Below are 27729 nucleotides of genomic sequence, written 5' to 3'. Positions count from 1 at the left end.
CCCTCAAAATTCAGGTGAGGATATCATATATCGTGCGTAAAAAGTAGAATTGCCCTGCCGTAGTTACCTCAGGGACTCGAATGACTCAGACATGTCAAATCCATCCCATCCGGCATCTCTCTTGTTGTTTTCACAAGTCCATCACGGCAACTCGCCTTGAATCAAATATTATGTAGTAGATACACGCCCCCCTTTACTCCGTAGTTGCCTAACGGATCGGCCATTCATTCATCACGAGATTCGTCCCCCTAAACGGGTTGCTCTAATGCAAAGAAATACCTGTACTTAGACAGAAGCACTCCTCATGTCAGGCAGCGTTGAAGCAACTACGTAGTGATGCTGATAATCATGGAAAAGGGTAGGACTTGGCGTGGGAATAGTAGGACAAAGTCACCAGATCTGTCAACGTTAGTACACTTTACCTCCAATATACACCAAATGTATGGAGTAGGTCCTCCTTAAACATGCCATCACAAGGCTCGGATTCCCTTCCGGCGTTCCGATACTTCTTTTTGGTGCCAAGTATATGATGATTCAAGTGCATTGCTACCTAGCTAACCTATCGACTGTCTCATATTCAGACACTAGACTCTCAAACTAACGCAGATAGCGTCTCATGACCATAATGAATACTTCCCTATGATTTTATCTTAGACATAGCATACGCTCTCCACTCCTTGCCCTTGGCCATCAAAGATGCCTTCGCTTACTGTTCTTCCCCATGAGCGGGTTCTTCTTCTCTCAAATCTGTGTTGAGGACCAGATCCTCCTTGCTTCTTCTGTGCACAATAATGGTCAACCCCTCGATTCCATTATCATCGTATTGATGCTGATGAGAAGCACCCCCCAATTCCCCACCAGCAAGGCCCTAACTCGCTTGGTGTTCCAGTGCAATATCCAGTTCGATTTTGAGCTTATCGAATGCATCACTAAGCCCCAAATACCGTGAGCGCCACTCGCAGACGTGGCGACTTAGGGAAATCTCGGAGTCGCTTTTAGGGGTAACGGGAGGAATCGTCGGCTCTTTCATAACGTCTCCTGCCTGGTTTCTTTCTGCTGTAAACTGGTTAAGATCCCTTTGAGAGCCAGAGGCCAACAATGTATACTCCTTCCTCGGGGAATTACTCATCAATTCCGGTGTGTCGTTGATCTTCCTTAGTTGTTGTTTCCATGTTGAAGGATCAGAAGACTCAATGCTTCGCTGGGGACTCTTGCTTGCGTTGGTGGCTTTCCTCAACGAATCTTGCGATCCGAGCCCCTTTTCCGATATTTTTGGAGTCCAATCATTTGCCTTTCTAACAGCCGATCCCATGCTCCCATATGATAACTCTTGACGTTGTTTCTCCCCAGTGTTTCCCATCTGATCATCATATCTGACGTCTTGCTGAAGCTCCGGTGCGTCATTGTATTCTCCAGCTGGCGAGATACGAATTGTCGGAGTTTTCCAAATAGCCTTGTCCGGTGGTGATGTCTGATATCTTTCTAGATCTGCCGAGTCTATGCTTTCATGGGAAGCTCCTTCAAGGATAAGTTTCGGTGTATTCCGGTTACCATGGGTCGTGTGAGGCAGAGTGGGACTCTGGGACGTTGCTGGATCCTCTGAACAAGTCCAAAAGGTATCTTGATCCAAAGTGTGCAGGCTGAGAAGCCCTTTCAGAGTCTGTACAGCCGTTTTAGGGGAATCTTTGGAGATCTTATATGTATCTTCTTCGGTGCTTTTATTCGTCTGGTCAATAACATGCCTCCTTGAGGGAGAATGTCGAGCAACGCAGCAGAGGCTGTGTCTCGTAGGGTCGCTGTTTACATGGCAAGTCGGACAATCAGAACACTGCTCAGAGATGGCCATTTCGCTATAGGATTTCTCCAGGCGATGTCGGCGCTCATGTCGAAATTTTTGGCGTGCTTGTCTTTCCGCCTCAGCATGTCCCAGTTGGCTTTCTCTAGGATATCCCGTGATAGAGTCACGGCTCTTCGAATGAGATAGACGATGACCTATGCCAGGATTTTAGCTTATTTATGCCAAATTATACCTCCACGTAACCTACCTTTCTCTGCGCCAAGTACAGGCTCAGATAGATTGGCAAGACTCCGGCTGTGAGCTATCCCTTCATTCCATGTCCCTTGATTCAGCTTCTGTTGGCCTTGCCTGTGCTCTCGGCTCCCTAAGAGATGTGTAGACAGACTACCTACCAACTCTGTCTTGCATTTGGAACAGAACTCATGTCCACATCTTGCGCATCGCGCTCGTGTATGCAGATACCCACCACAGGAATGGCATACATGGACGGTTTTCATTCCCAATGCCTGCTGTCGATCTTTCTCATCTGACAGCCAACCCTCTGGTCGTGAGACTCCATACATGTCAAACATTTCCAATACATCTTGCTGCTCCTTTCTAGAGCTTTCAGGGGCATTCTGTCTAGACCGAATACTCGAATATGATGCTTGGAGATTCGGGTGAGAACGTCTGGAAAGTTTGAAGCCTGGTCTCGCGTCATTGACTTCGTTGGCAGTCCGATTTGACCTGTACAGACTTCGGAACCGGCTGGGATCTCGAGTTGGACTTTGAAATCCCAATGAATTGCTCGATCTCGAGGCTCTCAAGCTCGGCCTGACGTTAAACATGTGAGCACTTGTCGACGCAACCTCCCAAGCAACTCCGTTGTCATCGTTATGGTTGTCATTGATCCTCAAGCCTGGGTACGAATGTCCCACTGGAGGTGAAGCAGACACTTCGACCCGCGTCCGCGGACAGGCTGGGCTGCAAAGATATGCACCATCGCGCGTATTCGTAGTATATGGCAAATTCTGGACATCTAAGTTGTCATTGCTCGATATGGTGTTGAGCTGCCGTATGCGAGACTCGACGAAGCCAGACGGCACCAGGTCCTCCGGAACGCCATCAAACGATATGGCATCTCTAAGAAGAGTGGCGGGGTCGCTAAACTCGGGATATGCCATGTTGGTTGATGGATAAGAAGTAAATTATATGGAGTCTGATGTAGACGATGCATCGGTTGATTATGATTATGAAGAAGCGTTGGGAGGGGGAGAAAGACAAGCAGTCAAATGGAAACACATGACCCGAAAAACAAAGAAGAAAGGTGCACAGGAGCAAAGCAGAGGGAGCTGCCTTGTGCGTCCAAGGCAAGTATTCTGAAGAGGCAAGTGGGCTCCTACGGTGAGGAAGGAATGGGCAAGTGGTGATTTCGTTTCATTATTTTAGGAGCCGCTGCTACATAGATACAAAATGCATTTCCCGGAAGTTGTAGGATGCAGCAGATGTCTACTTTTTTCTTTCATGTGACAGTACCACAACTGATATCAATTGTATGGACTCTGCGCTAAAGACAGGTAGAAAAGTTGTACAAGGGTTATATTTCTATAATCGTTTATTTGACAAGGGTGGCAAGGGTCTCGAGAATCTGGCAGCGGGATGTCAGTGTGTCTTCGTTGAATCGCAGCATGAACTGCTTTACGCACCTCCAGTTCGATCTTGGCCTCAGCGATGTCCTGCTCGCTGCCATTGCCACTGGCAACCTTCTGAGCCTCGGCAATACCAGCGCGGACAGCCTCAGCGCTGAAGTCCTCCAGGGGGTAAGCCTCGGGGGCGTTGATGCTCAGGACAGAGTTGGGCTGGACAGTAGCAAAGCCACCAGACACTATACAGGCGCTTATCAGTCTTGTGTCGTCCATGGAGTCGCACACTCGGAGGGGTCATGACATACGGAAGAACTGCTTGGCGGGGCCGGACTCCTCAACAACCTCGACCAGGCCGGGCTTGAGCTGCTCAATGGAGGGAACGTGGTTGGCGAGGACACCCATCTCGCCGGACTCTGCGGGGATGTTGACCTGGACGACGTCCTGGGACTTGTAGATGGACTGTAAAGCATTGCGGCAATTAGCACCGAGAACATTCGCCGACTGTCGCATTTCCTCCACACCAGCCCAATCGGATCGCATATTCGGTAAAAGTCGATTCTTCGAGGTGCAGAATTCATACCTGGTGAGGCAGAGCCAAGCTCAGCTTGATCTACAAAAATTTCAGTTAGCGATATATAAATTGCAAGCCTTGGAGGCTCATGATCCGGAGCATCCTCACCTTGTCGGGGACGGCCTCGGCATATCCTCTCCTCTGGATGGCCACTCGCATGGCTGTAGGGCGAGCTCGGAGAGCTGCACGGGCAACACGGAGGGAGTTCATGGTGACTGTGAGGACGATTGAGTCGTTGCTTGTGGTGAGCTCAATTGAAGTCGCTGGCACGAATCTTTGCCGGACTGCAGTCATTAATTCGGCTAGCGGGAAAATCACCCGCCGCAGAGCACGTGCGTTGGCACGTGATGATCAACTGACATCTTGGAAGAGTCGGATTCTTCTGGGTTGATCGTCATGGGAGTTGATGAATCGTTTAGAATACGTTTCTTATGTTTAATTTTTTTTTTTTTTTTTTTTTTTTTATCAAAATATGGAATTACTAATATTTCATGTTCGTAACATTCTCGGCTGGATCTCAGGCTTCAATCGTTGAGGAAGAGAATAGATTGCTCCTCGTACTGCTTACAGCTTACAGTCGAAGTTTGCGGGGGTTTGCGTTTAAGACTGCATATACTTTAGTGATAATGCATCATCACTTGCAGAGCACCCACGAGGTTTTGAAGATACGAAAATCACCTATAGGCTCGTGGAAACTAATCCAATGACCGTATTATCAGGCAAAGCTAATCGGCATACTCTTCGAAGAACTGACAAAATTTTGCCTTCGCACGCAATGAAACTTACCCCATAACCCACAACAGCAGCTTTGATAGACCCGAACTCATTTCAACAAACAGCGTCGGGGGGCTGGGCTGGAGGCGACGTATCCTATGATTCTACTTGCCATCTGTTTCCTCGCTGTCTAACACATAATTTCCTAGGGGGTAATTGTCGTCAAGGTGTTACGGTAGCATCCGATGGCGAAGACTTACACCCAGCTGAATCAACAACTCCGAGGAAATTATACGCAGCCATGGCACAGAAAGCACACCATCTTCATGAAGGGGATGTGGAATGACGATAGTAACTCTGCCCACGGCTTAGCTTCATGCCATTTCTTTCAGTTATCAGCTCACTTCGTTCGACAAGCCTCCTACAGTCGACTGGTCCAGCCAAATCTATACCCATGCCATTCAACACGCGGGAATGGCATTCTATCGGGTGCCACAAGCAGCTGAAAAAGGCCTGGAATCTTGTGTGGCTTTAGCTGTGCCCAAGAGACAGAAGTAACGTGGTTCGCCATCAGGAATGGGGTGTAATGGCTTCTCGGGTGGCTTTACAGTTTTGACTTTGCTCGCCAAAACTCTCTCCCTCTCCCTCAACTCCGTTATCGCTATGCAGCATCTCCTGCTGTGCCACCCGTGATGATGTTCCACTGCTTTTGCGACAGCGCGGTATGTCAATTTGCGCGATTCACAAGTGCCAAGAGAAAGGGGTGTCCTCGCGTCAAGTTGCCATTGCTCAAGACTCGAGGACAAGAGATCTAGACTATGGATATGTCTCAGAGAGACGGATGGAGAGTAGAGTTTGATAAGGTTATAAAGTAGCTAACATGTGCGGCCGCTCCTCTGTTGTTCAATACGGGCCGCCAGCCGCCCCCTTTATTGATACGAGAGTTTTTACTGATCTTGGCAACGAGAACAAATATGATTTCGTGTGTTATCTTCCAACCCAATACATACGGGCTTACAGGTACGAGGTATGAGCCAAGCTGTACGGGTATGTAAATGGGGACGAGCTGAGTACGAGCATGGGGTACAACAGCCTCACCTCCAGGGTGGACCAAAAGGGAAAGAAAAAAACTTCAAGAATCTCGCCGAAGAGGAGATGTCTCCAACCCCAACACTTAGTGCGCCTTTTTTCTTCTTCTTTTCTTACGAACTTTTTTTTTTTTTCTTTTACCCCATCTTCTTAGAGCCCGCTCAAGCGCTGCAGACCGGTTGACCTTCGGTGGGTGGCCCCATCGGCGCGACGGGCTGTTTTACTAGCGAAAGCGCGAGGGAAAAAAAAAAATTTAGAACAAAATTTTCCAACAAAAAGAAGCACAGTCTTACACGGTTGGACCAAACTAGCGGGTGGCTTGAGACTAGGGAAAAAAGAAGGATGGCCAGCTACACTGTGTACTTTGATTTTACTATGTCTGCCCCCTTGGGTAAAAGAAACAATAAAACACCCGACAACAGGCGAGGCCGCTAATTCTGCTTCGGCCGTCAAATCTCCAAGCTTGAGAGCTCTTGGACGTGCAAATTGTGCCGTATTTGGGGAGCTTTGGTCAATCTAGCTTCATCGAGAGTGGGCGTCTGGCTCAAACTGATTAATTTGCTCTTGGCTTGTCTCAGTCAAATTTGCTGTCCTGGCCAATCGCCAAAGAGCAATTGACAACATGGATTTTGCGTGTTTACACGTCTTGAGACGATGACTCTGGGAATCTGGTTCATGGCTCAGTCCAGGCCGTCCTATTTTAAGCTTATAGAACAAGTCAATTGACTGAGAATGCCATGTGTCTCTCTCTGCAAACATCAGGCTGCTAGTATCCTACCTTATTTTCTCTTGGAGGGCGTGCGAGACAAGCTCTGTCTCATGAATAACTGAATTCAGCATTAGACATGTCCGTATACTCGTCTTACTGCAATCGAAGTGTGCATCCAAGTTACATAATCAGTGTAAACGAAAAAGCCCAGGCCAGGTTGTAGGAGCCAGAACGGAGGTAATTAACCGTATCAAACTCGCATCGTTGCAGTGCATTAAGGGGACTTCCGTAAAGGGGACCAATTGCTCTTACGGAGCAACCGTTGTTCCCAAGAGTACGAACAAGCAGCGCGGGCGAGTAATTCTGGTACCACGGAATATGACGGAGCTCATATTCCGCAGCGCATCATTATGTACGGAGTCTCGTGGCCGAAAAGGGCTGTTGACGGTCAGTCCAGACATGCGCGATGCCATTGGCTCAGCGGCCCTGACTCTCACCGCCAAACGGCAGGCCAAGACTGCGAGTACAGGCAGCAGGAAATGAGGCTCTGATGCCTGAGGCTAAAAGGCATCGCTCTTGAGGCCGACGTTAACCCGCCATTTCCATCCCCCGTATGTCCGTGGCTTGCGAACGAATGAGGCGAGAATCCCTTGCTCCAGCCGCCCCCGTAGCTGAAGGGCCGTCGATTGGCCGTCTCTTTTACGAAGGGTCCTTACCTGCGTCCAGATGCCAGTAGCATGTGCATGGCAATATATCGCGACGTCGTTGGATCAAGGTACGGCGACGCTTTGGGAAGGCCTCGCATGTAAGGTGTGTGCTAACTTGTGCAGCATGCACGGGCAATGCGGCCGAACTGCCAACAAGGTGGCATCATTTCCCACAGCCTCCTAGAACGACGGGCTGTGTTTGGCTCTCGATGGGCTGCGTGCCGCATTGCGCATTCTCACTCAGGATGCGCATCCCTTGGTCCAGTCCAGCCAGACAGGCCAGACCCTTTAATTCGTGGCCGTATCGAGCAAGCAGAAAAGCATGACAAGACGATGCGGGGTTTGTGTGTTGCAGCCCATCCCATCCATTGAACCGTCCGTGGGGTTTTCGAGCCACATTAGCGCAACTGGGTCGACTCGTCGTTTTGAGAGAAATTGAAGATTATGAGGGGCGAACCGCGCAAAGCGACGTGGTATCATGGAGCTCTTGGTCGTGTCGGGCTCGACACCTATTCTGGCGTAGAGCTGGCTCCCAATGGCTGCTGACCCGATGACCGCTGACGAAGATGCGAGTTCCCTCTCTGCCACCCCCGCGCTGTCTCTCTGCGGTTCGCATTGGATATCTTGTGGCAACAGTTGGGCTCGCATGCTTTGGGGTTTGTCACTCCGATGTCTGCTGCTTTCTATGTAAGTTGTTGTAGGTATGACGAACTTGTCCACTTTCGGAACCACACAACGGCTTCTATTCAAGCCCTCCTGCCGATCTGAATGTGTTAAGGGCGGATGTGGCGGCGGATTGCAGCTCTCGGAAGGGATCAGCTGCATGCGCCGGCTCCGACGGTAGTTTGTGTTCTGTCCTGTTTATTTCCCTTTTTCGTCATGTCGACATGTTCTGGAGGCGCCGAGCGGAATCGAATCTACTGCACGGAGTACTCGTACTGACTGCGCCCTGGATGGCATCCATGTCTCTCCCTGTGTCCGGCATACATACTTTGTGCATGCAATGCCCAACTTGCAGCTCTGGCTGAGAGATTACTGCATGCAGCCGAGTGATGAGGTTTGGCTGCGCTGCTCGGCATGGGGCCCGGACCATGATACGCGAAGGCAACGTGGTTCCATTTGCTGTGTCACTTGCGATTTGCATGCGGCCAACTGGCTGCAACATGGATGGCCATTGATAAGGGGGGGTCGCATTCCAGTAACCTGATCGACCGCTTCTAGAGTCATGGCGGCCGTTGCCTCTTTTCCAAATACTACATACGGAGTACTCGAATTCTTCTCTTTGCCATTGTTTGACAGACGCTAGGCGTCATGGCGCAGCTTTGCTGTGATCGCCGTGTGCGAGGTCCAGCTTGCGCTACATGTCAAATAACGACCGCGCCACGCGATGACAAGCCGTTGGCGAATCCCAAGCGTCCCCTTTACTTGTATGTTTGGGGTAAGGAGCAGCTCGTGCATGCAATATCGACATAGGGCCTCATGCACGTCGGCTTATTACAGCACTAACCCAGCCGAGCCAGCCTGTCCTCCCTACCTTTGTTTGTGCAAGCGGGATTTCCGGGGGGAACGAAGCAGAGAGTTTCGGGTGGAGCGAGGAAATGCGTGTAAAGGGGTGACTCGCTCAACAGCCTCGGCTCCGTGGAGAACGGAATCGACGGAGTACGGAGCTTGATTTTTGATCAATCCGGCTGGAGGACGGAGCATCGGTCTTCCCACGCCCAAAAGGCTGGATCTGTTAAGATGCCGGGCAAACACCGGCAAGGCCGAGCCATTGCGAGATGGCGATGAAATCTGCGGCTCCAACGGCTAGGAGGGAACTAACAAAGAGAAAAAGCGAAAGAAGAAAAACAGACCCATCAATTTCTTCTCTGTTACAGTACAGCTCTTACAGGATGGTGCGGAATTGGAGCTAGTGAATCGCGTCCACAGAGGTCTGGACTCGACTGTGTGCCACTCTGTGTGGGAGACCAAGAAGACCTCATAGCAGCTTTTGCGCACTGGAGCTTGCCACATCCCTCCGAATGCGGCCGTTGGATAGTGGCGTTTTCGCGCTTCGCTTCAACGGCACGATGCGATGAAGACGGACTGTGGAGGGACCTCGGAAATGGCGCTATGTTGAGATACGGGCCGCCCAGGCACCGAGTACTGAGACAGTGCGATTTGAAGACGAGAAGGACGATTGGAAGGCAAAATATTACTGGTGTTGCGGAGAACGCGCCTGTGCCGAGCAAATCGAAGCTACCGTGGGAGCTGCAGGCTGGCACGGCTTTCACTCGGTTGTGGCCCGAGGCGAGGGTCCCTCACAGTACTCGTACATACGCCTTACAGTGAAGCGAGATGCATTCATGCTCACACATGCATCTCCTGATTAATGTGCTGCCGTTGGTAGCAGCCGAAACGCAATGCTGGGCTTGATTGGATCTTTCTGCCAGCACCTATCAAGATACCAAAGCCTGCCAATCATTGGTCAATTCAGCAAGCAATGCGACTTGAACGTCTGATCACGCAGTTGCATTACCTACAAAGTATGCATCATGACCTAGACCATTGCTACCAAGGCTCCCGGATCTGGTTATATGATGGCGCAGAGCTGTTATTCTAGGCGCGGAAGTGAGCCTCGCCTGCTGACGGCTCCCCTGAGGGCAATGAGCATCATCCTTGTTGCCTCAATCATTCTCACGCTTCTGTTGTTCCATCAGCGTTCGAAATGCTAAAAAAGGGCTGATCTTACAGTACCAGCACGGCCAATTTTGCACCGGGCGGTGAGTTGGACCCAAGGCCGTCCTCTGCCTTGTGAGCGGAGCCAGCTCTCTCGCTTGGAGTGATCCTCTGTGATGGGATGGCGCACAGCAGCACAGCTTTGCTCCGGGCATGAGAACAAGCACCCCCAGCTCACGCGCCAAATGACCCTGGGAGCGGCGCGCTAAGGGTTCATGTTTGGCGCTTTTTTACTATGAGGCAATATCTGGCCAGAAAACAAGGCCCTTGCCTGTCCTCGGCCTAAGAATAGGACGGGATTGGGATAGGATGGAATTGGGGAGCCTAGTGCGTTCGTCTCCCGTCATCATGATGCACTAAACAGCTGCATAAAAACAATCTTACAGCTTGCTACAAGTGCAAGTAATGCATCCAATGCCATTCGTTGCTTGGCGCCGGGTGACTCGACTTCTGGGTGCTTGCTGAGCCTCACATGATGGCAAGTTTGAGGCTGTTTCCAAATTCCATGGCGCCTGAGGCTCCCTTTTTCTTGCCTGTTTCTATTCCTGTGCTACCCATGTAATCAGACATTTAGATTTGCCAAGGAGGATCTGTTTAGCGGTAAGATTTGACGGCTGGGTCAATCCTCGCTTGCCGCTCTTGGTACGGATATACCAGCAAGATGGCGAACATCCCTTACTCGTGCTTTGATGTACGCACATGAGGGAGTGCTCACGAGAGTCAGGTACTACCTGTACTACTCCGTTCGAGTACATGGCCTCAGGTACCCGAATTGGAATTGGGGATGGGGGGAGCATCTGCTGCAAGTTCGCATTTTGCGGTACAGCACAGTACGCACGCACGCACGGCAGGGTCTCGTATCCTCGTATCCATTTTGTCTAGGACATTTCTGCTGGGACGACAGAGAAACATGTCTTGTACGATATATGCTTAACACGAATAGCGCAGAGCCAGGGCGGATGGACAGTTAAGCGACAATCCTGTGAGACATTTGGGCGTCCAGCCCCAAGGACGAGGCAAGCGGAAATTTGCAAGGTACGGAGCAAATATCACAGGCTGCATGTACGGGAACATGTACCGCCGGTGGTCGGGAGCCGCTACGGAGCAAATATGGACAAGAAAGACGGAGTAGCGTGATTGCAACATCGATACACATGGTGCTAGTCATGCGAAGCTGAGATCTCCATGGGAAAGCTGCCTGCTCCTTTTGCTCTCGCGCAGCTCTGTGCGCGCACCCCTGACAAGGGCATCGACGCTTTCACACTGGCAGCTGTGTGCTGAAATGCAGATGCGAGCGGGGAAGCGAGCGGCACATGGAGAGGAAACGCTCGCCTCCCCTTGTTGTTTGTTTCGCCTGTCTGAACAACCAAAGGTGATTTGATGCTGTAAGTGGTAGCATTGATTGAGGATGGATGGTACCGTGCAGGTACAGTGTTAATATTATCAATCCCCTTGCGCCCCCCCCTCCTCTATGTCCGTTCTATTTGACTGATTGATTGAGGAATTGATTGATCAACTGGCGGGTTTGCCTCTTTCTCCATGGAAGATGGATGGGATGCGAGCTTCTGGTGGATGGCAAGCAATCATCAGCTCACCCTCCCTTCGGCTGCCCTATTGCAGCTCTCGATGCGCCATGCGTTCGCCCAGGCAAAATCGAGCCCGTTTGGCCGCACCATGACGACAGCGGGCTTCTTTGTGGCTAGCGGCTGGGGCTAAGTTGGCTGGCTTCGGCCGGCCGATCGCTGCTTCGCCAATTTTCTGCGTCCAGCGCGGGCTTGAGAAATTTCAATTCATGACTGTGACCCGCACGGCGTTGGTAGCATAAAGCAGCACGCTGTATTGGCTGGCGCGCAGGCCCTGTAACGGTGCTGCCAGTCCGCTACAGTACAATCCAGTACAGGCACTAACAGCGCTGGCCATTCGCCGGCTGGAGCCCTGCAGCCAGCGAATCGAGGCGGCGCTCAGCCACGCCATACCGAAAGAGAGCGAGTGGAAGGGCCAGAAAAAAAAAAAGAGCGCCTGGAACAGAGAGAGAGAAGACACACTGGCTGCTGCGAAAATCAAACTGGCCCAGCGCCAAGGAAAACCACTCACTCAGTGGCTCCTCTTCCTGGGCAATTTGCGAACCCCCCTAAAGTTCTTGCGTGCACCCCCTTCTGCCCCCACACGGTTCTGTAACTTGTCAACTGTGTTGCTGCTCAGGTGCTTTTTGTGCTTGTGCTTGTGCTTGTGACGGTGCATCCCACCGTGCTCGTGCCCGTCCCAGCTTGCGGCGCCCGCACACTGTGCACACTGTGCCCCCCCAACGCGCCATTGCTCATCTGCAGTCCAGAATGATGCGCTCCTGAGCGGCACGAGGCGCTAAAACCGGATGGTCAGGCACGTGCAGCGATCGGCCTCGCACTGTACCGGCTTCCATTATTCTGGGGCTTTCTCTCCATCCCCCAAGACCCCGTTTTTTGCATTTTGTACTCCGTACGAGAATGAAGGGTGGATGGATGCTTTTGTGCTAGTCTGCAGTGGCGGCAGATCAGCTATTATCCCTCACCAGTCTTCAGGTTCTCCAGTCGTTCTGCCGTCGGCCTGTTTTTTTCTTCCCTCTTCTTGCTCTTCCACTGTGGTGCGTGGCGGCGTCTGGTCTTTTCTCGCCGTTCTCCTCGACTCTCTCTCGGCATCATTGAGACACAAAGGATTGCGCCAAGCACGCGGATTCGAGCACGGGCAGCTGTCTCAGACGTCTGTCTCGCCTTGTCTTATCCAAATCCAAAATCCAAAATCCAAATCCAAATCAATCCATCTCCCAGACATCGCAGATCCCTGCATCGGCGTCTACGTCCACGCCTCGTCACACCCCTACCGACCTCCCGGCTTCTGTCGTGTCAGGTCCGCCACGCCACATCTGGACGGACGTCATCCGGAATCTGCCAAGAAGGGCTCCTCTATTGCTATAACCGCACACCCGCAACTGCAAGACCCTTTTTTGTCGTTGCTTTGCGTTGATTCGACCTGCGAGTCTGCCCCCCCCCGGATCACCACACTGCGCTGCTTAAAGTGGACTGGGCCTTCCGCCCGCCTCAAACACACTTATACCACACACGCGGGCCCCAAAAAGGCTTCTTAGTCCTTTTCACATACACTACCTTTGCTCCGACTCTTTGGTATTGATCATGTTGGTTTTGATGTTATAGCATCGTCGTCCTCAGGGACATATTTTTTTGTTACGAGACCTTGTTCTCGCCCCGGCTGCAAGCCTCGTGTCGGCTTACACGCTTCGCCCTGCTACGACACAATCCTCCAACCCCTCTCGAGTTGAATCACCTTCAAACTCTTTTGTCGATTGCTTCCTTGCCCTGCTTTAAAGCAGTATCGGAACGTTGAAACGACTTCTTTGTTGCTATTCCTGGACCTTTTTCTCGACCCGGACACCAAATCAACCGCCTGCTTAAAATTCACTCACCACCACAACCGCCACCTCAGAAGTCCTAATGCCTACCATATCGATCATGGCAACTCTTCCTTCAACGTCACAAGCCCCCGAGTGGGCGATACAAGGTTCAGATCTTGTCGAGGACCTTGACGAACCCCCAGAACTCAGGCTATATATGCCCACGCCCAAGCCTCTGCCTTTCCAGAGAGCCCCGGTCCGCCCTCAACAGGTCGCATCCTCGCTACTGACACAGGCCATCTTGGGCCAGTCTGATGAGGAGGACGGCCACATCTTTCACCCCTCCAAGACCTACAGCCAGCGCCGCCGTTCCATGGTCAGCAATGCTAGTATTGCCTCCACCGCTGATTTGACCAGCGATACTGGTCTCACCAGCCCTTCTCGAACCAATACTCCCAGCCCACCTCTCCCGGACCTCTCATCGCTTCGCCTTCGCCATGGCGCTACTGACCAGAGGCCTGGCTTCCTAGCCAGCCTTTTCGGTGTCAGGAAAGTAGAGGAGCCTGTCCAAGAAGCACCCCGTGCCCAAGAAGCTCCTCGAAAGCGATGCATTCAGTTTGCCTGTGCTGCCAAGCCCCAAGCTCAGCCACAGGCCGTTCCTGTTGCTGCTCCGTCAGCTGTCTCTCCCCCTACGCTCAAGACCCCACTGGCACAGGAACCACCAAAGCGCTGCATCAAGTTTGCCTGCACAGCTCGCCCGTCTTCTGCACAGAAGACTTCCCCCAAGCCCTACGAGCCCTCCACTCCCAAGCGGAGTATGACTCTTCCTGTCCCCATCTCTCCTCGAATCGCCCCTGCTCAACAGGAGTCTGTCAAGGCCTCGCTTGTTCGACCTCGATTCCTTCGTGCGTCATCAACGGAGCTCATCCGGGACGCATCTCAGTTCCACGAGTTCGCCAGTGGCATGGCTCGCGAGGATGACTGGATCCGACAAGAGGACTCCACTCAGACCAAGCTTACTATTTCGGATACCCTGGTCAAGGAGAACCTGTTTCGCCGTCTAGGAGCTGAAGCCGAAGAGGAGGCTGAGCAGGAGGAACGAGAGGAAGATGAGGCCGAGACTGCCATGGATGAAGATGAAGATGATGACGAAGACGAGGATGATGAGGATGATGAGCTTGATGTCTTGGATATGGAGGATGAGGATGAGGATGAAGAAGATGACGAGGATGATGATGAAGCGGACGACGACTCCGACGGGTACCACACTGACGAGGAAACCGGCTTCGCTGATTCCGATGAGGAAGATGATGAGGACGAAAACATGGTCTTGTGGACGCCGGGCCGTGCCCCTTCTGTCCCACGCCAAGTCACTCCCCGCTTGGCTCGTCGACTCTCATTGACTGAGCAATCGGATTCTTCCATTGGCACCAGACGCAGCCCTCGTCGATCCGTCAAGGCTCGCCCCATCGGACCTCAAGTCGAGGCTCCGGACTTGCCTGACAGCACCGACTTCGTGTGCGGCACTCTGGACGAGGATCGACCCGTCGAAGACGCCTACCTCTCATGCCTTGCTGCTCGTAGAAACGAGAAGCTGCGCATCATCCCCCAAGACATTGACCCTAGCTTCCCCGCTTCGGACCTTGACGAGGAGGACGATGAGGATGTCTATGTGGCTGCTGCTGACAGCGACGAGCATCCTTGGATCCACGGCGCCATGGAGGATCTCGATATGGAGACAGATCGTGCTCGCAGGAGGCGGAAGAACGCCAACCCGTCTCCCCGACGATTCCGTTCCCCCCCTCCTAAGCGACGCGGCTCTCCCGCCCCCAAGCCTCGCGCTCGATCCCCCAAGCCTCTTTTTGACCGCCAGTCGCCTCGCCGAGCCCGCTCCCCAGCTCCCAAGGCTGTGGCCATTGCTACTCCCATCCAGACTCCCCGACAGGGTGCGCACACCAAGTTTCAACTGGCTGGCCGCCCCGGTCTTACCCAGACCAAGTCCCTGCCTAGACCTGCAGCTATCTTCCGCCATCAGAAGCAGCCCAAGGGCTCAAAGACCTCCTCTGACACTGATGGACACATTCGCAGTGCCATTGACATTGTCAAGGGCCTCGAGAAGAAGCGCCTGCGCCGCAAGGAAAAGTTCTTCCAGAAGTACTGTGATCGCGCCCGACGTGGGCAGATCCCTGAGCGCAAGCCGCTTCCTGGCCTCGGCGCTGAGCGCATGCGAGAACTTGGGTTGCTCATGGCGGGTAAGAAGGACCCGGGCAACTACGTTCTCTCGTGCTAGAGGAGAAAAAGTTTTTACTTTCTGATGAGACGCATCGGAGAAGAGTTGAGCATTCAATAGGCAATGGGTTCCACAGTCCCGTCCTATTAGACCAGTGTCCAATCTTCTTTCTTTTGTCCCTTTCCTTTTTCACGATTTTTACGACTTTTCTATTTTATATAATTACATGACTTTTCTCGGAGACTTGCCTCTTTTGACGGGCGGCTCCTGTACATAACGATATTTATACTTGATCATCTTGTCATTTCCCTATATCAGCGGAAAGCAAGCAAACTGAAGACAGTACAACAATGGACACAGGGCGGGAAGGCTTTTTTGTCTGCTTTTTGGATACAACCATGAGACGCATTGGGATGCGGGTTCTCAGCTGGCGTTGGAGGCAGACACTTGAATGCTGTCGGCATTATTACTAGATACATTAGTAATACTGAATCTGAAAAGATTATAACTCTTAAACTATTTCCATGCCGGTGACAATGTTGTGACTCTTTTGTTCGGCGAGTGATAAAAAGGGATGTTCTTGAGCCACGTAATCCATAGAGGTGAACCCCATTTGGATCGATCTACGCCACGTATGTTGAATGTATTGAAAAGTCTGAAGTTGATTGAGCAAGGAACTTTAAAAGAACACATCATCATGAAATTTAACTTGTTATCTATGAATTCTGGAAAATTATATATTTTGCAAGATATCCAGTATGATGGAGATATTCCCAGCCGGGTTGTCAACAAAATATACTTTTCGCTCGCGCAGAATTGCCACCATCTCAAAAGTCACAGAGTTTGGTGCCTGAGCAACAAGGCACGTCACGTGTTTCCGTCCCTTGCCTTCCATACAAGCGGTAAAACACATGATTGTCCTTTCCGATCCAATTCTAGCCTGCATCGACATCATCACACTTCAACTTCTTTTGCTTGTTCCTTTTTTGTCTTCTTCCCCCTTCCACCCATCGAGGCTCTGAGATACCAAACAAGTACAAACGTCCTTTTGGCTTCGCAATCAATCACCCACCATGTGGATCGTTAACTGGTGTATGTATTCCGTCCTTTGGCCTTTGATCCCGCCGCTTTCTGCTATGCACTCTCTTGCATACGGCGACGACGACAGTGCAGAGGCTGACATTTTTTTCTTGCTTTCTCGCTCTAGTCTACGACGTTTTGTCCTCTTTGGGCTTGCTCAACAAACATGCCAAGCTGCTGTTCCTGGGTCTCGATAATGCCGGAAAGACCACGTTGCTTCACATGCTCAAGGTATGTCGCCGATAAGAGAGACCGGGGGCGGAAGAGAGACCATGGCGCAACACGTACATGTGCTCCTACGGCGGATGGGCTGTTGCGCACATGGTCGATTCTGACGATATACAATGCGGACCGAGCTGCGAGGGTTACGATATTCTAACGTGATGTCGGGGTTTCTTATAGAACGACCGAGTTGCCATCCTGCAACCTACTCTCCACCCCAGTAAGTTTTCCGCTCCCGCCGCGGGGTTTGCATGCATGAGGGCCTGGATCGTCCTGACACACCTGTAGCTTCTGAGGAACTCGCCATTGGCAACGTTCGATTCAACACTTTCGATTTGGGCGGTCACCAGCAAGGTATGTCTATTACTTGACTTTTGATTGTTTAGTTTTGTCTCCCTTGAAATTTCGGCCCCACCATTGGGAGCTTCCACCGGATCTCACGTGTATATACTTACCATACTGCCTACCTACTAGCCCGTCGTATCTGGAGAGATTACTTCCCCGATGTCAACGGCGTCGTCTTCCTTGTCGACGCCAAGGACCACGAGCGATTCCCCGAGGCCAAGGCCGAGCTCGACGCCCTTTTGGCTATGGAGGAGCTTTCCAAGGTTCCCTTTGTGATCCTGGGCAACAAGATCGACCACCCCGACGCCGTTTCCGAGGACGAGCTGAGACACCAGCTGGGCCTGTACCAGACGACCGGAAAGGGCCGGATGCAGCTGGAGGGTATCCGACCTATCGAGCTCTTCATGTGCTCCGTGGTTATGCGACAGGGTTACGGCGATGGTATCAGGTGGCTGTCCCAATACGTTTAAAAAGAGATGGAGGGTGTTTGTGATGGGAACGAGAGGAAGTGGGCCACCGGACTCATGAGTCGTGGTTCAGTGACGATTCGATTTGAGAAACCGAGGAGGTCAAGAGGCGTTGGGTCATGAGTTATTTTATGAGACTCAGCATTCTCTTTTTAGGCGAAACCATTTTTTATTAATTGTGAAATTTATACAGTACCCCGTTGTCTGATTTTACGTGGAGACTTTTCCTCTTCTTGGTGCAGTTAACGGTTTGTGAGGGCAATGGATAATGGAGATGGAGACGTTGCACCATAGAGGGGGGTTAATGAACCAGGTATCTTTTCTTCTGGGTAGAATTAAGCCATGATACGATGGTTATGCACGTTTCAGTTTTCAATCGCCAATGACATGGGTGAATATAGATGACATGCTCCAGTGTAGACAATATGCCGCTGTTTAGATGCCCAGCTCTTGAACTATTCGCTACTGTCACTGCTACTACGTAGGTCCTTTCTGCTACTGTCTCCATATTTTCCTGGTGTTGGCTGGTATATACCATCTCAGCCGATAATAATAATGAACACCTTCAATTTCTCGTCAAGGCCAAACAACAGCTAAACAAAAATACAACAACAACACGAGCATGATGCACCCTATAGCGAACCAACTATCGATGTCCAACAAGTCTCGGGAGGAAAACCGATAAAATAAAATAAATAAATAAATAAAGTGTTGTATACCTTCAAGGGAAAAAAAACTAAAATAGAAAATATCATTCATGTGTATCATACAACGTTATGTTGTGGTCGTCGACGAAAAAAAAACAAAAACAAAAAACCAGCTGGGCAATATTACAAATCCGACATTAACTTCTTTCTCTTTCCTTGTTTCCTTCTTTTACCCTTCTCTTTCTCCCTCTTCTGTTCGACTAGCGCGCAGGGGGGGTATATTGTATGTAAATGATGGTGTTGTTGCGTATATATATATAAATGTATGGCGATTTGGAAGAGCTGTGTGATAGGCGGACAGCTGTAAATAAAACATGTAGTAGTCGATGATTATGCCAAAAAAAAAAAAAAAAAAAAAAAAAAAAAAAGAAAGATCCCAAAAAAGTGCAAATGCTATGCTATGCTTGCTTGCTATGCGTCTTCTTCCTCTTCCTCCTCCTCTTCGTCGTGGTGATCTTCGTCGTCTTCTTCATGTGTAGGGGTATCAAAAGTTTTCAGCCAGTCATTCGCGTACTGGAGGTGTTCTCTCATGCTTGATATCATGTGGTATAGTTCGTTCTTCAAGTCTTCTTGTGAGCCCAAGCCTTGAAGAACGTTTGGCGAGGGAGCACTGGGAAGGGGCGGGAGGGAAAGCATCATGGAGTTCCGAGCACTCGTCACGATCCCCAAACCAGATGATTCCCATGCAATATTTGGTCTCTCGTCAGGAGTCGTAGGCGTGCTCTGCAGGTCGCTCAATTGCCGTGTTAGGGAAGGGACAGACTCCATGTCATCGTCTATGTATAGAGAGGGCTCTCTTGTGTTTGTTTCTGCCTCAGCTTCAAGTTCCAAGTCAAATGATAGAGATCCGTGTACCGAGTCGGACGATCGTATATGCGAGCTTGGTACAAAGGAACCAGGGGCACTGTACCCCCCATCATCTGCTAAGGAGGCATCAAGATCAATAAGACTCATGGCTGAGTCTCGATTCGTCGAGGCGCCCATGTCGTCAAATTGAGGCGGCTGAGATACCTGTGCGTCACCAGAGTAATCCTCATTATCGCTATAGTTGTCTGGGTTGGGCGTAAAGGTGGCCGATGTGGGCGTCATGGCGGGAAAAGTCCACTCCTGGGTATCGCGTTTGGCCGTGGGAAACGTCCACTCCTGCGTACTTCGCTTGTCCTCTGAAGGAAAGCTCCATTCCTGTGTCTTTCGTTTCTCTGAGGTTGGAAATTTCCATTCTTGGGTCTCGCGCTTGTTGGAAGGAAACGACCACTCCTGCGTGTCCCGCTTGTCTGAAGTAGGAAATGACCATTCCTGAGTGGCGCGTTTGGTTGGAAAGTCCCAGTCTTGAGTCTTGCGCCGCTCGTCAACAGATCCGCTCAAGTCAATCGAGATGGGCCGCGTGGCTGGCTTGATTGTCTCCTCATCGAGGTTAATTGTCCCCGGGGTGTCGTCAAATGCCATGTCAAGATCGATCAACGATTCGCGAGCTGGCGCTGCTGGTTCTGATTTGAGCTCTGGCTTTGGCTTCTTCTGAGAGGATGGCGGTGGAGCTGAAGTTGGAGGCGGCATCGGTATTCTGCCATACCAGGCTCGTGAGTTGTCGCCATAGTTGGTTATTGTATACGGATCAAAGACCTTTTCCAGAGGCGCCTTGAGTTCCTTCATGGTCGGAGGTGGACGCCTGCGACGGCGTTGCATTGGCCGTGCCGTGTTCTCGGGGCTCGAGGCAACGCTGGGGTAATACTCGGGAGCGGCACGCGGCTTGGCCGTGTTTTGGAACATGAGCTCGTCCACCTCGTCGAAATTCCCAAAGTCCCAGCCGCTCTGGCGGACTGGAGATCGGTCCCTGCGCGGTCCCTGAGCGCCACCAGCCGAGAAGAGAGACTGCCTGCTGCCACCCTGAGACTCCCAGTGCTTATAATCAGCCACCAGCTTGGAAAGAGAGACAGTTGGATATCTGTCCTGCGTGTTGAAGATGTAGGGGTGTCGTTGGATTTCCTCTATGGGCGGCCGTCGCTTGGGGTCCTCAACCAGACAGAAGGCGATGAGGTTCTTGAGGTTATCAGAGAACTTGTTGCCCTGCAGACGCGGCTGGTGCTGCTTGAGGTAGGCGCCAAACTGCTGGATGTTGATTCTGGCGGTTGCGTTTGGCGGCAGGCCGTTGGCGATCTCGTAGGCCATGGACCCAAACGCCCAGATGTCGACCTCGATGCCGTAGGCGACATGGGGGTCGAAGAGCTCCGGGGCCATCCAGTGCAAGGTTCCAGTGATGGTGCTGCGCTTATCGAACTTGGTCTCCATGATGCCGGCGACACCAAAGTCGCACAGCTGCACGTTGCCCGCATCGGTGACGAGCACGTTGGCGCACTTGATGTCGCGATGGATGATGCCCTGCTTGTGCACCCAGAACAGCGCCTCGGCCACCTCGCGCAGAATCGGGATGATCCAGCGCTCAGCCAGGCCGCTCGTGGGCCGCATCAGGGACGCGACGCTGCCGCCAGCGCAATACTCGGTCACCATCCACACTGCCTGGCCCACGAGCTGGGTGTCGACGACGGCGTTGACATTGCGGGCGCCGCTATTGCTCAGCAGCTTGAGCGTGTTGACCTCCTTGATGATGTCGCCAAACGTATCGGCCGCGCCCGGCTGGATGCCGTCGCCCTCCTCGATGCTGATGACCTTGACGGCCACCAGCTGGCTCGTCTTGGTGCCCACGGCCTTGTACACGCGCCCAAAGCTGCCCTTGCCGATGAGCTCCAGCAGCTTGTAGGGCGGCACCTCCCGGCCGGCCTCGGCGCACTCGCGCACCACGATGGCTTGGGCGGCACGAGCATCTTCAATGGCCTTGTGCTTGGTGGCCGAGTAGTTTGGCGCTGACGAGAAGCCGTTGCCGTTGGGGAGGCTGCCGGCATGGGGGTACTGCATAATACCGGCGCTGAGGTGATCACTATCGTCGGTTCGTCCGTGTCGTTATAGGGGTTCCAGTGTCTCGGTCCCCTAGAGCCTAGCCGGGCTCAGCGTGCCACCGGCGCTGTAGCGTAGCAGCTGTAGCGGCCACAGTGGTCGAGTGGCAGCTCGCGAGTTGAGCTAGGCTGCTGCGCCGAGCGGTTGGATCAGCGAGTCTAAAAGGGCCAGTCCAAGTCCAGTCCAGTCCAGTCACGCGGGGACCAGCACCTGTAAGCTGCTTCCACTGGCCTCCTTCTCTCTTAGCAGGAGACTGGCGGTGGACTGGCAGAGGCTGAGAGGGTACGAGGGCGACGGATCTCGGAGAGGCGTGGAGGGGAGTCCAGAGACGGTTCCCAGACCATGAAGAAGAAACCAAAAAAACACGCTTGAAGGAGATGAAATGGAGAAACCAGCAAGGAAAAAAAAAAAAAGTAAAGTACAGGTCGGTACTACTGCTCGGTAGAGAGAAGCAGAAACGCACTTTCCCCCCTGGCTTATGCTACTTGACATAATGCCATCAAATCAATCAGCATGTTGCAGCCCCTGGAAGGCAAAAAAGCGACCGCCTGAGGGAGCCTAAAGCGACATAGCGCTACTTTGAACCTGGACCCTGAAGGCTTTCACAAGGCGCTAAGTCTCAGGCGTGGAGCCCTGTCTGGACGGAAGCCCGCTAATCTATTTTTCTTTTCGGGCTTCTTTTTTCCTTCAGCCTTGTCCAGGGTCTCGTGCGCCTTCAGCCGGGTGCGACGTCAGCGTTTCTTTCGAGACATCCATGATCCCAAGCTTGCATGTGCACATGCGGTGATCAACCCTCCGTCCAGCAAATCCCGTGAGCAGTGGCCTCGCCCCGTGCTGGCCTTTGACCCTTTCGCCTGACGTGTCGCTGCGCTGCGCTTCGAAACGTTTCTGCTTCTCTGTAACTTTCGCCCGCTATTACCAGCTTTGCGCTACCTATGTGCTTTTTGCTCACACATACACATATATAGGTACATATATATAAGCCGGCCTGCCTACATATATAATCGCCATGATCAAGACTTCAGTTGCCATCGCTGCCCTCAGCGCTGGAGGAGGCGCTGCTCTTACTGCCGCTCTCTATTCTCTCCGCCCCAGCAAAGACAAGACCGCAGAGATGCCACCCACGCTCGCTCCCTCTTCTTCTTCTTCACTATCCTCTACTGCCATCGCTTCTTCCTCGACCGCCGTCGCTACAATCCCAGCCAACCAAATCTTTGGATCTGCAGCAGCTCCCTCGCCGCCCCTGGGTTCTGCGCCTGTCAACCCAGGCGGCCTGTTCGAATATGGCTTCCCCGGCCCCGTCTCCGACATCGCCAGCCGCGCCGCCCTCATCTCGAGCTACGACCGGCGCATGCGCAACCCTCACTGGGTCGTCGAGCACATAACCCCCGAGTCCCTGGCCAAGCGGGACGGCGACCGCAAGAACAGCCAGTTCCTCGAGGACACGGGCGTGCCCGCAAAGTTCCGCGCCCTGCTCAAGGACTACTACCGCAGCGGCTACGACAGAGGCCACCAGGTCCCTGCCGCGGACGCAAAGTGGTCGCAGGCTGCCATGGACGAGACGTTTTACCTGACCAACATGAGCCCCCAGGTCGGCGAGGGCTTCAACCGCGACTACTGGGCGCACTTTGAGGACTTCTGCCGCCGCCTGACGCAGAGGTACCCCTCCGTGCGCATCGTCACGGGGCCCCTGTATCTGCCCAAGAAGGACCCCATCGACAACAAGTGGTACGTCAAGTACGAGATGATCGGCTCTCCGCCCTCCGTCGCCGTGCCCACGCACTTCTACAAGGTCATCTTCGCCGAGGACGGCCGGGCCGGCGGCAACGTCGCCATTGGCGCCTTTGTCTTGCCCAACGCCCCCATCGACAACGCCAAGCCCATCACCGACTTCGAGGTCCCCGTCGAGGCCGTGGAGCGGGCCAGTGGTCTCGAATTCGCCAACCAGCTGCCCATGCAGCGGAGGAGGAGGCTCTGCGCCGACACGACCTGCTCTCTGATCATCAAGGACTATAGCGAGAGGCAAAAGTCCTTTGGCAAGAGCCGGTCGTCTTCTGCGTGAGGCTGTTGATGTTTGCGAGGGGAGACGGGAGAGCCTGACTACATCTTGATGGAACTGGTCGTTCTGTGCATCCGAAAGCTGAGATTGATTGCGCACTTTCATCATCACCAACCATACACTATTTCTCCTTTGTTACCGCTACGCCACGACATGTACGGATATAGATCTGACGTTTTGCTTTTTTTTTTCACGGGCATCCACAACGCCATAAGAGAGCGACATGTTTGAATATTTATGCCATTACATGCATTTTATCATAACGGCCTTTGCCTTTTAAATAGACACAGGCAACCCAGCAGCATCACACAGCACAGCATCACATGTACTTTTATATACTATTAGCCCCCATCAGATAGAAATCAGATTTGACATGTCCCCTTGATTAGCCGCTATAATCCTGTAAACCTTACTCTGTGATATGACAACTGTGAAAGAAAAAACGAAGCAATTGTGCCTTTGAAGCATACATTGAATGGCAATCTCATCAAACCAAAAAAGCCGTGACAAGAGGCCGCTTCACATGTCCATCCCTATGCCGCCAAACGCCGAAAAGGGGGGTATCGACTGATCAACCTTTCAATACTCTTGGCCCTCTCTACCGGGCGCGGGTGTATTTTCCGTGACGCTGCTCCTGGCGAAGACTCTCTTCTTGACTGGGAAGAGGTGCACGTCGACGGTTCGGATCCATGTCGGCAGGGTTCATCGGTGGAGGAGGAATGGGTAGCTGGAAGTTACCCGGCGGAGGAGGAATTCCTCCCGGTGGCGGGATCAGACCTGGTGGGAGAGATCCTGGAGGTGGTATGGGGACGCCGGCTTGCTGCATCAGCTCGAGAAGCTTTGCCGGGTCTGGAGGGTTGTGGAGATCCAGGCCGGGCAGCGGAGGCGGCGGTGCCCCGTTGAAGCCGGGGATGCCAAAAGGCGGAGGCGGAGGAGGAGGAGCTACTGCACCAACGCCGACTCCAGGAGCAACCGGTGGCGGTGGTATGTTCGAGCCGAGGCCAGGGACGGTGCCTCCACCTAGAGGCAGACCTGGAATGCCGCCAGTCAAGCCAGGAACGGTAGGTTTGGGGGCATCCTGATCGACAAGAGCGTCCATCTCGTCCTCTAGCTCGCGCTGCTCTTCCTCTTGACGCTGGCGGCGATTGCCGCGCCGATCCCATGTGCCTTGTGCTTCGGCAGCTGCCTCACCAATATGGTACCGGTCCTGGAAGATTTCAGTCTCGCCAGGTCGGGCACGGCCCCAGAATCGGGTGATACGGTCGTTGGAGCCAGATGCCAGAATGTGACCCTGGGGGTGCCAGTCTAGAGACCAGATGGCGTAGTCGTGTGCAAATGGGACCTTGTGCGTGGGCCAAACTGATTGAGCTGGAGTTGATTCTGGGTCGAGGCTGTCGTAAGGGGCGACGGTAAGAGGCTGGCCAGCTGGGGGGTTCGGGGTGTCGAGCATATAGTGGTGGAGTGATCCGTCCATGCCACCAGTGGAAAGGAGGTTGGCATGAATTGGGTGGAAGGTCAAAGTTGAAATGTCTTTTTCGTGGCCTTTTAAGAGAACAATATCTCTCATCATTCGCAGATCAAAGACGCGAGCCGTTTGATCTCGGGCCGACGTGGCAAAGCACCGGCCGAGCTTCTTCTCAAACAAAACCTTGGTGATGGTGCTCTTATGGCCGTGAAGCGTGGTGAGGCTTCGCGCTGTCCGAGGGTCCCAAAGCTTGACCAAGTGGTCCTTGGAACCGGAAATGATCAGGCCTTTGGTTGGGTGCCAGTCGACGGACTTGGCATCCCAGCCGTGGCCTTCAAGCTTTAGCTCCTCCTGACCAAGAGCAAAGTCAAAGATTTTGAGGGTAGAGTCGTCCGAGGCAGTGACGAATTTGGAGTCATTGGGACTAAACGCAAGGTCTCGGATGGGATCTGTATGAGCATTGATGCTTTTAACGTTATTGAAATTCGGCTGCCAGTACTTGATAACTCCGTCGTGGTCGCCTGAAATCAGCCAGTCATCGCTGTGCGAGTACTCCAAGGCACGAATGGCGGAGTCATGAGCCTGCATAATCGTCTCGAAGTTGAAGCCGGTGCCATTCCAAAGGGTAAATTCACCGCTTGTTGACGCTGTAAGTAACCTGCGCCCTTCCGGAGTCCAGCGAACCACATTGATAGGGTGCTTGATTTTGTTCAGTGATGAGTGCAGGTGCTTGGCCGGGATGGAATCAGCGGGAAATACTGGTCGCCCTGCTGGTGGAATCATCTACAAGAGTGTTAGTCTACTTCATTGGTCGACGTCTTTGCTCAGTGTCCGGGTTGTTTCTCACATCCACGATGTAGCTCGCGCTTGGGCGTTCCCTCTCGCCGGTGTAGCCACCTCGATAGTTGGGAGCGCGGTCTCGCATCCAGTGTAGGACACTGGCGCTGTAGTCCGTTACCGGCCCTGTTGAGATGTCAATTAGCTATCCTTGCTCTGGAAGATGCTGAGCCATTTCATCCTGATCCATAGTTGACGATATAGATGGACTAGGCTAGAGTAAATCAGGATGCAGTGGGCAAAACAAGAGATATGCTTAGACAAGCGGCGCCAGAGGCAACTTGGTAGGACACTTGTCCATACACGTTTGAAAGATAGACAATAGACCTTGATTTATGGTCAAGGCAAATGAGAGAGCTATCAAGAATAATACTCTTATAATGGGCGGCTTGTTAAGACATAGCCGCCCTTGAAAGCTATAGATAAGAACGAGTAGGTTCTACTAGGCAGTAGGTAAAGACGAATAGCACGGCAGAGGTATATGTGATAATGAGATCTGGAGAATGAAGAATGGACTCACTTCGACCGCGGACTTTCATATAGGAACCATCTTGGCCCTGGCCACCACCTCCTCGATCACCATGCTCACCACGAGGCTCATAAGCCATCGTCGCGTGTTCCCGTTAAAGTGCTAATCATGCACCGGAGTGGTAAATTCGATGGATGCTACGGATAAGCGGATGGAATATATTTTGAATATATATCTGCACGCCTCCCAATGAGAAAATTAATAATTCTTCGCCGAAACAAGCCTCAATGGAAAGCTTGTAGAACTGCTTGCGAAGATGAAAGTCTCATTTCTGTGAAGCCCGCGCCTTGAGAGCGTCAGGCGAAGAACAAGCGTTGATTGGCTGTAGGTCATGTGATGCGGCGAGGTCGTCTTGCCTTAGTCAGCAAAGTTGGAATAAGTGCCATATCCATGTGGTAGAGCAACTCGTGCTCCATTGGGGAATATTAGTGGTGGAAACTAGGAAGACGTCAGGTTTGAATGTCTGTCTTGGAATCTTGCATTATCAAGAGTTGAGCGTGACTGTGACTGCCGCATGATCAAAGGCGAAATCTCACGTGGCTTGCTGTTCGCGTTAAGGATAACTGGACGCTTCCTGCAAGCACATAAGATGGGTTTCGGATTTGATAGCTTATCAGTTCTCAACTGTAAAGGTGGTAAAGTGGTAATCCATGCATATCACATATTAAAACTCATGTAGGGATGCTTGCCACTGCATGGAGCATAAACTTTGCAAAGCCGTTGTTAGTGCCTGGTACTAAGTGAGAGATGTCCGTGAGGGACTTCTTGTTCATGGTAATGGATGTTTATGTGGCTCAATCTCCATATTCCATATCCTATCATAAAACATCTTCTAAACTGGACTGCTCCTGACAAGGCTTCCAGATGATCACCATGCAAAATGTTTGGTGCTTGGCAATCCGCAGCTTTCACATGCTTTTTTCTTCTTCTTCTTTAATAACAGGCAGATGCCCTTGTTCATTGAAGCTCCTGCGCCCCACCCTCCGGAACCCAGCAGTCGATACCCGCTATTTTCCGCTAATGCCGCCACTGGTCAATTTGACGATACAGCGACTAACGCAGGCCGTGTACCTTTTAATACCGTCAACCGCACCTAAAATACGAAGTCACCTTGTTTTATGCGGTTTTGGAGCCAGCCCAGGGAAATGTCCTCTCAGCCTGGCTCCATCTTAACCGTCACCCTTACATTAGATAGGAGCCTGACTCTCTCACGTTCATTTCGGTCGACGCCGATACGTTGGATTTACACCGAGGCACATACATGAGGCAATTTGCCGACCGGTAGAGTTACTGTACTGTACACGTAGAGCGCAATACAAGGCATTTATTGTTAGTACGAGGTACGCGGGCTGCGGGAAGATAAACTCAATGCTATGCCGGCCAAGAGAGCCCCTCCCTACTTACCTAGCTGAAGCTTGATCAGGACCTAGTAGCTTGTTCCCTGTTCGCCGTACTGTCCCTCGATCTCCTTCTATCATCTCCCATCTCAAGTAAAAGCAAAGTTTGCCCCCTCTCTCTCGTTG

At 52.2% G+C, this 27729-nt stretch overlaps 7 protein-coding genes across 7 annotated transcripts; 3 read left to right on the top strand and 4 right to left on the bottom strand.

Moving 5' to 3' along the window:
• Positions 1-868: 868 nt before the first annotated feature.
• Positions 869-2961, bottom strand: T069G_05957 (uncharacterized protein; the record flags this gene model as incomplete). Its single annotated transcript, XM_056173167.1, has 3 exons — positions 869-1745; positions 1805-1992; positions 2281-2961. The coding sequence occupies 3 exons, from the start codon at positions 2959-2961 to the stop codon at positions 869-871; spliced, it is 1746 nt and encodes a 581-aa protein (XP_056030025.1).
• Positions 2962-3392: 431 nt separating this feature from the next.
• Positions 3393-4204, bottom strand: T069G_05956 (ATP synthase, delta/Epsilon chain, beta-sandwich domain-containing protein; the record flags this gene model as incomplete). Its single annotated transcript, XM_056173166.1, has 5 exons — positions 3393-3425; positions 3484-3662; positions 3729-3882; positions 4004-4033; positions 4103-4204. 5 exons carry the CDS (start codon positions 4202-4204, stop codon positions 3393-3395), a joined length of 498 nt encoding a protein of 165 aa, XP_056030024.1.
• A 10829-nt stretch (positions 4205-15033) lies between these two features.
• T069G_05955 (uncharacterized protein) lies at positions 15034-15606 on the top strand (the record flags this gene model as incomplete). Its single annotated transcript, XM_056173165.1, has 1 exon — positions 15034-15606. The coding sequence occupies one exon, from the start codon at positions 15034-15036 to the stop codon at positions 15604-15606; it is 573 nt and encodes a 190-aa protein (XP_056030023.1).
• Positions 15607-16619: 1013 nt separating this feature from the next.
• Positions 16620-17663, top strand: T069G_05954 (ADP-ribosylation factor family domain-containing protein; the record flags this gene model as incomplete). The annotated part of the gene is made up of 5 exons (XM_056173164.1): positions 16620-16638; positions 16754-16857; positions 17029-17068; positions 17137-17202; positions 17323-17663. 5 exons carry the CDS (start codon positions 16620-16622, stop codon positions 17661-17663), a joined length of 570 nt encoding a protein of 189 aa, XP_056030022.1.
• Positions 17664-18778: 1115 nt separating this feature from the next.
• On the bottom strand, positions 18779-19456 carry T069G_05953 (uncharacterized protein; the record flags this gene model as incomplete). The annotated part of the gene is made up of 1 exon (XM_056173163.1): positions 18779-19456. One exon carries the CDS (start codon positions 19454-19456, stop codon positions 18779-18781), a length of 678 nt encoding a protein of 225 aa, XP_056030021.1.
• A 2869-nt stretch (positions 19457-22325) lies between these two features.
• On the top strand, positions 22326-23378 carry T069G_05952 (DNA/RNA non-specific endonuclease domain-containing protein; the record flags this gene model as incomplete). The annotated part of the gene is made up of 1 exon (XM_056173162.1): positions 22326-23378. One exon carries the CDS (start codon positions 22326-22328, stop codon positions 23376-23378), a length of 1053 nt encoding a protein of 350 aa, XP_056030020.1.
• A 595-nt stretch (positions 23379-23973) lies between these two features.
• On the bottom strand, positions 23974-26285 carry T069G_05951 (WD domain, g-beta repeat domain-containing protein; the record flags this gene model as incomplete). The annotated part of the gene is made up of 4 exons (XM_056173161.1): positions 23974-24503; positions 24567-25623; positions 25688-25803; positions 26198-26285. The coding sequence occupies 4 exons, from the start codon at positions 26283-26285 to the stop codon at positions 23974-23976; spliced, it is 1791 nt and encodes a 596-aa protein (XP_056030019.1).
• Between the last annotated feature and the right edge of the window lie 1444 nt (positions 26286-27729).

This window comes from Trichoderma breve, chromosome 3 (assembly GCF_028502605.1).
Source record: "Trichoderma breve strain T069 chromosome 3, whole genome shotgun sequence".
In the NCBI taxonomy this organism is placed as follows: domain Eukaryota; kingdom Fungi; phylum Ascomycota; class Sordariomycetes; order Hypocreales; family Hypocreaceae; genus Trichoderma; species Trichoderma breve.
The sequence above is the reverse complement of the archived record's forward strand: the minus strand, read 5'-3'. Positions and strand labels throughout refer to the sequence as shown.